We start from the raw sequence: 13,746 nt of genomic DNA, 5'->3' as shown, positions 1-13,746 counted from the left end.
ATCTTGCAGAATCTCTAACGCATTCTTGAACAACATATCTCTTTTACAAATAATCTGCTCCACCTTTCGTACTCCTTTACCGCAAAATTATACACGAAGCCCACTTGGTTAATATAAATTAAGCCCTCCAAATAAATATCTAATCGCTTATTTGACTTTATTCTATGTCTACAATCCTTAGTATCCAACCCTTTTAGATCCATATTATTTAACTCCTTTGATTTTTCAAATTAAATCATAGTTTAGCTATCAATTATCTCAATCAGTTAATTTAACGGATTTGGGTCCCTAACCACATTGACATAATTGATACCGAAGTAGCTGAAAGTCTTGGAGTTACTCGATTGCGTCCCGAATTCAGGTAGTCGTAATTTATCCTAAATATAAGTATCCCAATTGTGTTTAAACACACATTAGATCACAAAATAGCTTATAATTATAAAATAAAGTAAATATTTTAAATACTGTATTGGACGTATTTGTATAAATCCAAATACTTTTATGTAAATATTTTAAAAATTCAAAACAATTATTCGTTATTATAATATTTAATGACATAAAACACCATTTTTATATTTCTTTTGCTAATAACTTATGAAAACGAAATTTATACTTAAATATTACTAATATTTGTTCATATTTTTTATCTAACATTTCCTGTTAGATATCATTAAAATATTAAATGCATATAATTTTGTGTGTTGTGGTAGAGATAGGTTAACGGTTAACAAAAATATTAATTGTAAATAAGAATATCAATTTATATTTTAATTTTTAGTACAATAGTAATTATACGATAAAAATTATTCAAGTTAACAATTATTATTCAGTTCGCGACGCTATCATGTCAGAGGTACGTATTTCACATAAAGTTAATCGTGAGATATTTTATATAAAAAAGGTATTCTAAAATAAATTTATAAGAGGGGGCCGTGATTTCTAAAAGTTTTTCATCAGAGACTCGTGTTCTACAAAGGTTTAAAATCCGGTTGAATGTTGAATATTGGTTAGGTATTATGAGAATTATTCTAGAGGAGTACCCTCTCATAACATACAACATAAGATAATATGTGGAGAATAGGTTCAAAAATTGTTTTTTTTGGATTTACAGTTTTAATAATAAAGTTTTCTGAAACTCCAATACTAATTTTGATACACCCTATAAAACCATTATAACCTATAAACATACTCAACTTTTACATATACAAGTTAAACCTATTAAGCCTATATACTGTTGATCTTTAATACTATAAAATGTGATTTATAATCTATTTTGGTTTAGGTATATTTATTAAAGCCGCAATTTCAGGATTCCTGCCTATGTAGTTTTTAAAAACAAAAAGTTATACGATAGAGTGATGAAAATTAATTAATTTGTTTACTTTTTTTGTTTAATATTAATTACGAGGGGAATGAATTGAGGTATACATGCGTGGCATACAATTTATTATTATACCTAGTAACTAGTTTTTAGTTACCTAATAGAGCAGTAGTAGCGCTCGTATTGTATTATTAATATGTATTAATATCGTGTATGGAAAAATTATTCGAATGGGTTAATAAAACTATGAAAAACCATACCTGAATGACAAATTGCAGATTTATTTCAATATGTAAGTCTACAAATGTTAAATATTAATAGAAAATATTATATGCATGAACACTATCAATGAATAGTGTTGATTATTTGTTCTACAATAACTTTAAAATACTCAATACTTTTATCGAATTTACTTACCTACGTAATAGTAATTTATTATTATATTTAAACAAAATACGATTTACGAAGTAACTTGTTTCTAACGGTATATACTTATAGTACATCTAAAATAATAATTATAAATTAAAATAATTTACTTCGTCATTGAGTATAGATTATAAATCACTATAATAAATGTCTTAAATTTGAAATTAATTTAAATTATAAATCGTAGTTTATTATATGAAACACCATTCAAAGCGGAGATGATATTTTACCAAAAACAAGTCGCATTTGATATAATTATATATCTGATAATTATTTTAATATTATCAACTGTTATTTGTTATTAGCTAATGTCAATACCGATGTAACATATGAACAGTGTCAATAAGTTCATGTAAATAGCATAAAACTAATCTAAATATTTTAAAATTTCATTGTGTATAGAAAATAATAATAAATAAATAACTAAATGTTCCAAGTATCTATAATTAATATTAATTATTCAATAATAATAATAATAAAACAAAACCCATTAATACATCGTTATTAAATATTGAAGTTTAAATATCAATTTCGTTAAAATTTGAATTTTAATCGTTCATCAAAATCTATAAGCCAAATATCCAAATACCACAATTTTTTTTTTTCATTTTCATTCCAAAAAAATTTACAAGGAATTTTGAATTAAATTAAGCTTGAGTGTTAAAATTAAAAATTGTATACATTTTTAACCATACTAAATAATTTATATTTTTTATAATATTATGAAAAGTTGAACTTATCAGTTAACAATCGAGAAAAAAGAATTGTGATTAAGCATTTTGTACCCTTTTTTTAAATCGAACATTTTAAATGTCTATAAATTATAGACAATAAGTAACACAAAAAGGTTCAAAATATTTTGAAAATTATTACAAGTTTAGAAAATGCTAATTTTGTGAAATATTTAAATCTTTAAATTATTAATTTATTTAATTCCAATAAAAAAATCAATATTTGTTTTGTCACATAAAAATTCCCATTTTCCCAACTCTCGATTAATTTTAGTTAAGTAGGTACAAAAAATATTCTGCTTTTGTCTTTTGACCTCCCCCAATCAACATATATGGAATAAATTCTGATATTTATACTATAAAAACGAGATATTTAAACTTGAAAATCAGACCTAACCTAACCTAGCTACAGCATCGCAAGTATATACACATCACAGCTATGTATCGCCGCAACATTGATGTGGACTGGGTGAAGAATATAATTTATTAATTGATGTTTTTATAAATACCTTTAACGACAAACGAATGAATCGGCTATACAAACCTATATTGTCTATTTTCAAGTATACAAATTATAATAGTGCAGTTGAATAATAATCATTAAAAAAAAAAAAACGAATTAATTTTTTTTTTTTTTATTGCAGAACGTCGTTATAAGATATAGCAAGCGACACAGCTCGACTAGGCTTTTGAATCGTTAATTTTTTAATAAAATATGCAGCAGGCAAACGCCGCCGCCATGTTGGACGAGAAGGCGCAGAGCAGAATGCCGCGGCCGAATAGCGCGACGCGGCGCCGTGAGTCTCAGCAAAATTTGTCCGGCACGTTACTGTACGATCGCCGACGTTGATCACGATCGTCAACAAGTCCGTGTTGACAGTTGATGTTCGCATAGGTTCTGGCCGCGTGCCAGATGCTCGCAGTCACCGCGCTGTACGCGGCCAGTCGCTGGACCCAGGTTCCGGACATCGGGTGGCGCGCGTTCGCCGACACGTTTTCTATGCCGCTCATCCACCTGGGCAACGTGGAACTGGGCCTGGCCGGCACCAAGGGCTGGCTTGCCCGTTCACCGTGCTGGGCGCCTGGCCGTGCCGATAATGACCATGGCGGGCGAATACTACCTGCTGCGGGTCGCGGCCGATCCGTTCGTCAAAATGTCCGTGGCCATGATGGTGGCCGGCGCCGTGGTTGCGGCCGGCAACAACGTCGAACTGAACGCCGAAGGGTGCGCGTTCGTGCTGCAACGATCTGCTGACGGCGCCCACGGCGTGTTCTCCAGCGGAAACTGAACGCCTGCAAAGGCCGAATAAGGACAAATGTGGTGTTACTGAACATAGCTTCGTCGTATGGCTCGACTGTTGCCGTAACCCCACAAGCCCACTTGTATTTTTCGGACGATCTACACCACGTGTACAGGTATGCGTATCTCTCGTCATACCGCGCGTTAACTTAACCTAATAGGTAGGGTATTTATATTTTACAATAATATTAATTGTTAGTCGTCTTGGTACTTTAGAGATTCGGACTTCGTCATACTTATAATTGAGTTCGTTTAAAGTATAGTTATTATATATGTTTAGTTCCGTTACACCCGTGTCGGACGTTGAAATGTTGAATGATAATAATATGAAATGATTAAAATATTTTAGTTATTCAGCTATATAGTGTTGGCCGTTATTGCAAGACAACCGTATAGCTATCATAAGTTGATTTTACTAGATAACCGCAAGTTAGGTGTACATAATAATATAATACCGCTTTTTCATTGCTATATAACAGGTAAGAATAGGAGGTATTATACCTAGGTACCTGTACAAAAATAAACATTTGCTACTATAACTTACTTTTTCGTGCAGTTATTTATTTATTTTTATTTTTTACTTACAGTCATATTATGCTAAATTATTAGTCTAAATTAAACACTGGTATAGAGTTTATCGAATTTATAGGAAAATCATGTTCTACGTCTATAAAAACCTAACCATCATGTAGAGGTACGTCATCTGTGCCCGATACAAAGTCGAAAATTCTATTTTATTAATTTTACCACTGATTCGTTTTATCAACGAATAATTATTACTCTACTGTCCCTACTTTATCATTGCTCGTTAAACATGAAACGTCTATTTTATTATTAAAAAGTTTACTTATACTTGACTCGTTCAGTAACAAATAGTAAAATCATAATTCATAAATATCCAGTACGTAATTAATGGTTATTATCAACACTTCCCATTTAATGTGGTTATAACGTTCCTATAATTGTTGTAAAATAACATTAATGACCGGCGAATAACATAATTTACCTTAACTCAATATTGGTAACTTATGCCTATCATAAATTATATATAATTATAAATATAATTTAATATAATGTCCAGTAACAGTAGATAATTAATATAATAATATATTATTAATGCGTATGCGTATAACTTTGTATTAAATTAATTTCCTATTTACTAAGTATACAAAATACAAATGTTAATCAATTCACTATTATAGACTATAGTAGGTAAGTAGTAAGTACTATCTATGATGTATCTAGGTATTAGTGTGTTGCGTAAATATATTAATAACTAATAAGTAACAAGTTGATAATTTATATGTTATGTAATAAATTATACCTAATAAGCAAGGGCGGATTAAACAATTTGCCACCCTTATGCGACTATGCCAAAAAAAAAAAATTTACCGCCCTTATTTAAAAAAAAAATCACCACTGTACAACAAAATTTCCTTACATGATAACATTTTTTATGAATTATGCGATTATTTTTTTCATTTAACTAAAGTTCAATAAAAAACGTTTTGATTCAAATATAGTATTTTCTCTTTATTCTTATTGTTTAAGAAAAAAATAATAAATTTATTAAATAATTATTTGGTTGTATATGTAGTTTTAATGTTAATTATTTATTTTGAAATCGAAAAATTTTAAAAATAAATTAAGTATTTTTCTATAGGTAGGTACAAGAATAAAATAAATATTATAGACAATTTTACTGTGTATAAAAAGCCGCCCTATGCGGCTGCATAGTTCGCACTATTCGCAGTGCCTTAAATCCGCCCCTGCTAATAAGTAATAATAGTTATAAACTCATATAGTTGTAGGTTCTACCATTGGTTTTGTGATGTGGATACTACATTATATTTTATTAATATTATCTTAACCATCTAAACGATGTTATTTTAGTACGGTTATGGCTATCCTTATAATACCCATATCTGAACTTTGCAATATGCAAACTGTCTTTCTACAGAATAAAACTAAAACCTAACTAGTGGATACAAATTAATTAAAATACACCGTTCTACTTGTGTTTTCAGATTCAATTATTGGTTGCATCCACAATTTTTAATACAAATTTCCGTTTCATCTATGATGGGCTTAGTATTAAACTATAGTACAATGCTGTGCATTCAATACAATTCGGCCCTGACGACGACAATAATCGGATGTCTTAAAAATATAATTGTCTATTATGCTGGCATGTTTGTTGGTGGTGATTATGTATACACGTTCTATAACTTTATTGGTATTAATATTAGTATTATTGGTAGTCTATTATACACCTATGTAACGTTTAGATCGCCTGAACTGATGAAATACAACATTAAGTAGGTGTACCTATACTAAATTAATATTTTTTAATACTTTTCATTAGTATATTTCTTGTATTGTAAATATTGTATTACATACACACTTCGATATTTATGTACCTACTTACTTTTTATCATTTATTTAGTTTATACACGTTTTTGTATGTTGTAACTTATAAGTAATTTAACGAAAATATCTAACTGTATCTATATTGTACGTACCTACTGTATATTATACATTTATATTATAAGTTAACTTAATCAATGGTTTAAGTAAATCTATATAGGCAGTGACGGATTCAGGGGAAGGCAGTCAAAAGATACACCGCCTCCTCTTTGGAAGTTATATTATATATGTGATTGTAATAATATGAGTTAGAGTAATGATTATATATACATCGTCGTTAAAACCAATTATTACAATAATGTATCGCTCAAGTCTGTCTTCAATTATCATTATGATTCCAGAGTTTCCTAAGGGGCAATAATAGCTTCTATCTTTTTCAATATCTTCATAGCAGATCAAACCACTTTTTTCTACACCTTTGTGCAATTAAAAAGAAAGTATAGTATCGCGGCCTACTTAGATATCTAATTTAACCTTATAGGTATGTAACTCACACCAGAGTGTGTCACCAGTAGGCAGCTTTTCTACCATATTTTTTGGTAACAACCTTCTTATAAGGCAATAAATTAAGGTTATTATACAAAATATCTATAGATTGTTTAATCCAAATAAAGTACAGACAAAAAAAAAATTGTTCACGAAAGAAAAATTTGAATAATACTTTATTTAAAGGCCTAATATCAAATCCTAAATATTGTGTTAACAAAAATAATATGAAAAATGTTGAGCCTTCCTTAAAATAAAAACCTAGATTTTTCACTGTACCTACGTGTCGACTGTGCTTTGTTTTCAAGTAAGTCAAGGTATTGTACGTGTTATAAATTTGAATTAAGTTCGTGCCATTCATGGTATACCTACGTAAATAGATATACCTTGTACCAAAATATTAATCAAAATGTTTTAATTAAAAAATAAAATTTTTGAATTATCTATTACAAAATTATTTAAAATTTTATTTTTTGTAAAAATTTTTAATTTAGTTAAAATATAAATTTTTTTCGTGTATATTTGTATAGGTGGTATGTAGTATGTACCTACCTAGTACCTACCTACAATCTATTTAGCCATTCAGGTATCTAATTATTTTTACAAGAAGTACAACGAGTCCAAGAAAATATTAAAGAGCTTGACAGTCTTAATTCAAGAAACTATTCAGTAATAGTACTTCAGAAATATAAGCTTAAAATATCAATAAAAAATTGTATTCATATAATTTTAGATTTTTTGTTGTCAGTATGAATTATACATAATAAGAACCTTCTTAACCTTGCATTAAAATTTAAAGACTGCTATAAAAATTGAAGATCTAGTAAATTCTTAGTTACAATAATTTGCAAAATTTCATTGATCAAAAATTTCAAATTTCTGTAAATAATTTAAAAAGGATCAAAATATTTTGTAAATCATTGTACATAAGGTATTGACATGTATTAAAATTGTCGATACCTATTTTTCCTATTTGGTAAAATTACTATATGGTTTAATAGTACATCACCGAAAAACCGTCCTGTGAGCAATCTATATCATTTAATATGTTTTTTATTCAATGATATAATACGTTCAAAATAAAATAAACTTTGGAAGATCAAAAGTCACGGCGTACGATTGGTTAGTAAAATGTAATATATATCACATAACCATGATTATATTTTCCTATTCCTATTTAACTTATTGTTCCATGATTATTTTCAATAGAAAATTACCAAATTATATAACCTCAAATATATTTACGTTGATAAATCCTAACTATACTTATTATGATTGATTATTATTCGTATTTGTTTTGTTTACGAATTTGTATATTGTAAAAATATTAATACTAAATAGTAAATACTAATATTAGTTGAAATCTACTCTCTGTTGTTGTATTTTTACAAATATCAATTTAAGTTTTCATTTTATTGAGAAGTTAGAACTTTATTTGGCTATAATAAATAATATTTTTGTAGTTCTTCAATTAAACCGTCAAATCAGTCAAAATAACTTTAAATTATATAAATTCAATTCCGATTTGATAAAATTGTTTTAGATAGCATTCAAGCTGGCGTCTTTCGATGAAAATAATGAATTTGAAAGCAAAAAACGAAAGAAACATAAAAAAGATAAATATGAAGGTAATCTAGATTTTTTTATTTTCATTTAGTTATCATTTTCTTTTTAAAATACATTTAATGATGCATTTTACTTTTTTACAACTAATTTATCATAATTGTTATGTATTAAAAAACAACTATTCATTTAGATTCATATTATTATCAAAATAATTTTTTTTTATTTAATGTATGTTTCAGATAAGGAGAAATCTGGGGGCTTAAAATTGATATTAAAAGTTGGCAGTGGAAGTTGTTTGCCTGCTGATGAAATAGTTAATAATACTAATGGTAATCATGAAGCAAATGATTATTTATCTAAATCACATAAAAAGAAAAAAAAGAAGCATAAACATCATAAAGAAAAGAAGAAAAGAACACGAGATGATATTACAATTCAAGAAGAAATAAGTTTAGGTGAAGAGACTTTAGCAGAAGCTCCAATGTCCAAACGCCCTATAAGTTTTGAAAATAATAGTAAGGTCCCAACAAATTCTACAGAGTCTCAAAATGGTGAGTTTTATTAAATTAATACTTTATGTATTGTACAGTACATATTATATTTATGATTTAGGTGAATGGAAATCAGAAGAAACAAACAACTCAAATGAAAATCGACAAACTTTGCAACAATTATTAACACATTTACTTAGAGCATTAGAACGTAGAGATCCTCAACAATTATTTGCATGGCCAGTTACAGATCGTATTGCACCTAATTATTCTCGTCTCATATCTAAACCAATGGACTTTGAAACAATTCGCCGAAGTATTCAAAATAACCTGTATACCAGTTTAAATGCGTTTGTTGTAAGTATAAAGCTATAAACATATTAGTATGTTAAATATTTACATTTTCCTGTATACAAAACTAATTAAACTAGATATTATTGTTGTATAATATAAATATATTTCAATCTGGCATTACAACTCTTTAAGAGTTTTTGCCGCTACCATCTTCTTTCACTCTTCTTGATTTTATACTATTTATTGCTAATTTGGAATCCCTAATTTTTCTGTCCTGCTTTATTACAAATATCTTATTAAGAAAGAATAAATACATTTTTATTATTAGAAAATTTTAAAAATATTTAAATAATTCATACCTTTGTTTAATTTACAGGCAGATTTTAAATTGATGTGTGAAAATGCCATGACATATAATCATCCAGAAACTATTTATTATAAAGCAGCTAAACGACTTCTTCATGCTGGTTTAAAATTAACAGGTCCAGAAAAATTAAAAACACTGTTATCTGCATTACCTGGAATGGCTAATATACCTCCATCTCAACTGGGATTTGATATTAACCAAGAATATCATGGAGATACTTCAAATGATACAATTATTGAAAATATTGAACGTTCTTCTGAACGTTTGCATGATAATGATCTGTTAAATCAACGAAAAATTATGTAATTTTTTATTACTATCAACATTGTGTGATGTTGTTTTCTATATTCAGTATTTTTTTTTTTTAGATCAAAATTCGAGGCTATTCCTGATGATTTAACACCAGATGAAATACTTAAACAAGTACAAAACGCTGCTAAAGTAGCTTCTGAAAAATTAGCTACAAAAAATACCAAGGTATTTTATTTTCAGATTTTTATTTAAAAAAATTATTAATGAAAAATGATATTGATAAAATGACAAATTATTACATTTATGTAAAATTAAATTCAGTGTGTTTATTTTATGTATTTACTTTGTTAAGCCATTTAAATTTGTTCAGTATCTTGATAAATACATGTATAAACCTTTCTGGCAATACATATCAGATAGCTTAATTACCTGCTGAGACAATATTTTCATTTCATTTGATTAATATTATTCAACTACTTTTTAAGCATTTAATTAAAAGTTTGGTATTTCTTTCCACTTCCTAGCACGTTAATAATGATTTTGGAGTACAATTATCCAAAATTAATCATTTACTCTGTTTTAAATGATTATTTTGAATAAATTTAAATTATAATAAAAAACTATTTTTTTAAACTTAGCGGTAAAATGTATACACAGGCAGAGTACATATTTTGACCAATAGTTATACAATTTTATTAAATTTAACTAACATTTTTGTGGTCATTTTAATAATTTGAATTTTTATCTATGTAAACCTAGTATCTTCTTTCAGACTTGAATATTTATTGTGATATTTTTTTTTTTGTTAGATGGGATTCTTGAAACAACAAAACAATGGATCCACATCACTATCTATTTTAGTTCCAAACGATGGAATCAACCCTGAAACTGGGGAAAGACCTGTTCTTTTAGGATCATTAATTGGAAAACTGAGTCATGGTGTAGGATCAATTTCAGGTTTCCGCGAAGACAGGCGTAATATGGTTAAAACTGGTATGTATTAAATGTGGTTGATATTTAATGTTACCTATAAAAATTATTTTATTATAAAATTAATATTTCAAATTAAACACAATTATTTATAGTAAAACCATTATATTATGGAGCATTTGGTTCTTATGCTCCAACATATGATTCAACTTTTGCCAATTTAACAAAAGATGAATCAGATTTAGTTTTGAGAACTTATGGCGATGAAGCATCTGCACAATATGCAGAAAGGTAATTTTTGTTTACATATTTAATTTTTTCCCTTTATCATTTACTAAAATATTTTCATAACAATATTGTACATAACTTATTTTATTTTTTGTATACTTGATCTAATATGTATTAAGAAGATATCAGTGTATGTGTGCTGTTTATTTTCTGTCTAGCTCATCCATAGGATAGATAAAACACTTAAGTAAAATAATGTTTTTTTTTTTTATATTTTTGAGTAATCTTAGATTGGTCAATACAAAAATTATAGAGTATAATATTTTTGAAGGTATGATATCAATATTGTTTTTAAACAATTTAATCTTCATTTAAATTTCTAAAAATTATTTTATACTTTTGAAGTCAACACAAAGTCAAATAATAATTAAATATAAAACTAATACGTCAAATCTTCAACAATGTTATTCTCTATAATTTTTGTAATAGATGATTTTTCTGTATGATTGCTCAAAAATCAATGATTTTAAATTATAAAAATACATTTTAGATTAATGCATTTTATCCATGTTACACATAGATTGGAGAATGAAAACAAATATTATGCTGACATCTTTTCAGAGTATTTTTCTTACTAATTAAAAAATAAAAATTTTATTTATGAAACTAGATAATAATATATGTCATAAAAAAACCCATTATAAAGTGTTTTACTGATGAGTTTTTTCAATCCATAAATATAATAAAAATAATAATATATGTATAATTTTTTAATACAAAATATAACATTAATGTTTTTTTAGCATTTTAAATTTTACAAAAGACTCAGATTATGCAATGACTATGGCAGATAATTTGCTTGATTTAATGACTGGTGGTGATCATCGTAAAACTAAACGTGTGTTAGATGAGCGAAAAAAACAACAAGCTGTCTTAGATGATAGCAAGAAACCAATTAGTCAGTTACATCAGCCTTCATCATGTCAACCCTTAGCAACTTCACTAATTAATACAGGAAGTTCAAATACTACAACTGCTAACCATCAAACTAAAACTGCTCCAATACAAATTGATCAGTTAAAATCATTATCAGAACTTGGAATTGATACAAAATTTATAGATTATTATCGTAAGTATCAAGTATTAATTATTATTATTTATTTCACATATATATATATATATATGTATTTATTTTATATTTTAGAAGAACAAAGTGTATTTCAAGATAGGTTGGATCATGTTGGTGGATTGCTGGGACGTTTACAAAACGTACAAAATCAACGATTGAGTGCGCCTCTTCCACAACATCTTTCACAAATTGCACATCCATCACCACAGGAAATTCAATTAGGTAATATAAATATAATATAATATTATAAATTTAAAAATCATTAATATATTTATCATTATTAGCGGATAAAATAACTGAATCTCTTGCTGAAAATTTAAAAAGAGTTCCACCATCAGCCGTAATGTCTGTCACAGGAGTACGTAAAGCTATGGGGATTGCACAAATATCCCATTTGGAGTTGAATCAAAATAACTGTAATCCTCCAAATTTGGTAAATCATGGATCATCCCATCAACAAACACAGGTAATTTATTAAATTATAGATTTTTTAACTATACTAAATTTTTATAAGCACTATAAACTATTTAATAGGTATCATTAATGGGAGATGGAATACAAGATCGCGTGGAAGGTGTTGAAGGTACTGTGTCAGGTGTTGATTTAGAATCTGAATTAAGAGAATTTCTTGAAAGTGATCCTACTTTAACTAGTTTTCCATTGCATGATGAAAATGATCGAACAATTGAAGAGATATTATCTGAATCATAATATTTTTAATTATATGTATTATTGGTTGTTGTTTTTTTTTTTTTTTGTATTAATATTAAATATTAACTAAAACAACTATAAATGTTGAACTTAAAAAATTTATATGAGAAATCAACTAAAATAATTAATAAATAATTGAATTATAGTTGGTAAACTATCTTATTTGCATTTAATTTATTTATTAGTTTTTAATTAAATTTTAAATTTTAACTTTAATTGAATTTTATAATTTAAGTAAATATTTTTCAAATTTAAATCTATAAAATGCATTAAATAAATTTTCTGAATTTTTAAATATAATATTATATAATGTAAATTTTATAATCAAATTTACAATTTGTGAACATCATAAATGCATGTAAGTAAACAATGAATTAATATATATACATTTTTTTAATAATATTTACAAATTAATTATTATGTATTTTATATTAATATTTATGGTATAACAAATTTACATTAACAGATTTAAATTGTACAATGTATTGTGTTAATCATGATGAACTTTTTTTAGAAAAAAATAATGTTTTAAATATATTTTTGTTTGTTAAAATAGTCTCCAAGTGAACTATGAATGCTGGTATATTTAATTTAAAATATGCTTCTCAATATTATTTATTTTTAGATTATATAATTCAGCAGGTTCTTATAATAACTAAAAAGTAAACATACATTATTTATAGTAACAAATTATATAGATTATAATGTTTTTTAATTTCAGATTTCAAAAATATTAAGATTCAATTATAAAAATCTATGTTAAATAACTTAATTTTATTCTTTTGATCTTATCCAAATACATTAGCATTTTAAGATAAACTTTAAGCTTATTATTATTTGTATACATGTATACATCTAGTCTTTTTAAAAATTATTATTACTTCACGGATATGTATATTTTTAAAATAGATAGTTAAGTATGATGTGTGTGTACCAATAATTGTAGGCATTGGATCTTATTTTTTTTTTTTTTTTAGTAAACAAAAATTTATTTTAATTTTTATTCATAGTATTTTTCAATTTTTTAAAGTCATTATGTTTAGTATATATAAATAAATATATATATTTTTCATAGGTAGTATAAACT

At 26.4% G+C, this 13,746-nt stretch overlaps 1 protein-coding gene and 1 pseudogene across 1 annotated transcript; both read left to right on the top strand.

Moving 5' to 3' along the window:
- The first annotated feature begins 3,391 nt into the window (after window positions 1-3,391).
- On the top strand, window positions 3,392-6,179 carry LOC112601023 (annotated as a pseudogene).
- Window positions 6,180-8,064: 1,885 nt separating this feature from the next.
- On the top strand, window positions 8,065-12,702 carry LOC112601039 (bromodomain-containing protein 7). Its single transcript, XM_025348440.1, has 11 exons — window positions 8,065-8,319; window positions 8,497-8,808; window positions 8,870-9,105; window positions 9,419-9,711; window positions 9,778-9,886; window positions 10,471-10,654; window positions 10,747-10,882; window positions 11,623-11,948; window positions 12,024-12,170; window positions 12,233-12,414; window positions 12,483-12,702. The coding sequence occupies exons 2-11, from the start codon at window positions 8,739-8,741 to the stop codon at window positions 12,657-12,659; spliced, it is 1,860 nt and encodes a 619-aa protein (XP_025204225.1). The 5' UTR covers window positions 8,065-8,319; window positions 8,497-8,738; the 3' UTR covers window positions 12,660-12,702.
- Window positions 12,703-13,746: the final 1,044 nt, after the last annotated feature.

The sequence above is a fragment of the Melanaphis sacchari genome, unplaced genomic scaffold, assembly GCF_002803265.2.
Source record: "Melanaphis sacchari strain LSU unplaced genomic scaffold, SCAv2.0 Contig74_pilon_pilon, whole genome shotgun sequence".
Taxonomy (NCBI): Eukaryota; Metazoa; Arthropoda; class Insecta; order Hemiptera; family Aphididae; genus Melanaphis; species Melanaphis sacchari.
The sequence above is the reverse complement of the archived record's forward strand: the minus strand, read 5'-3'. Positions and strand labels throughout refer to the sequence as shown.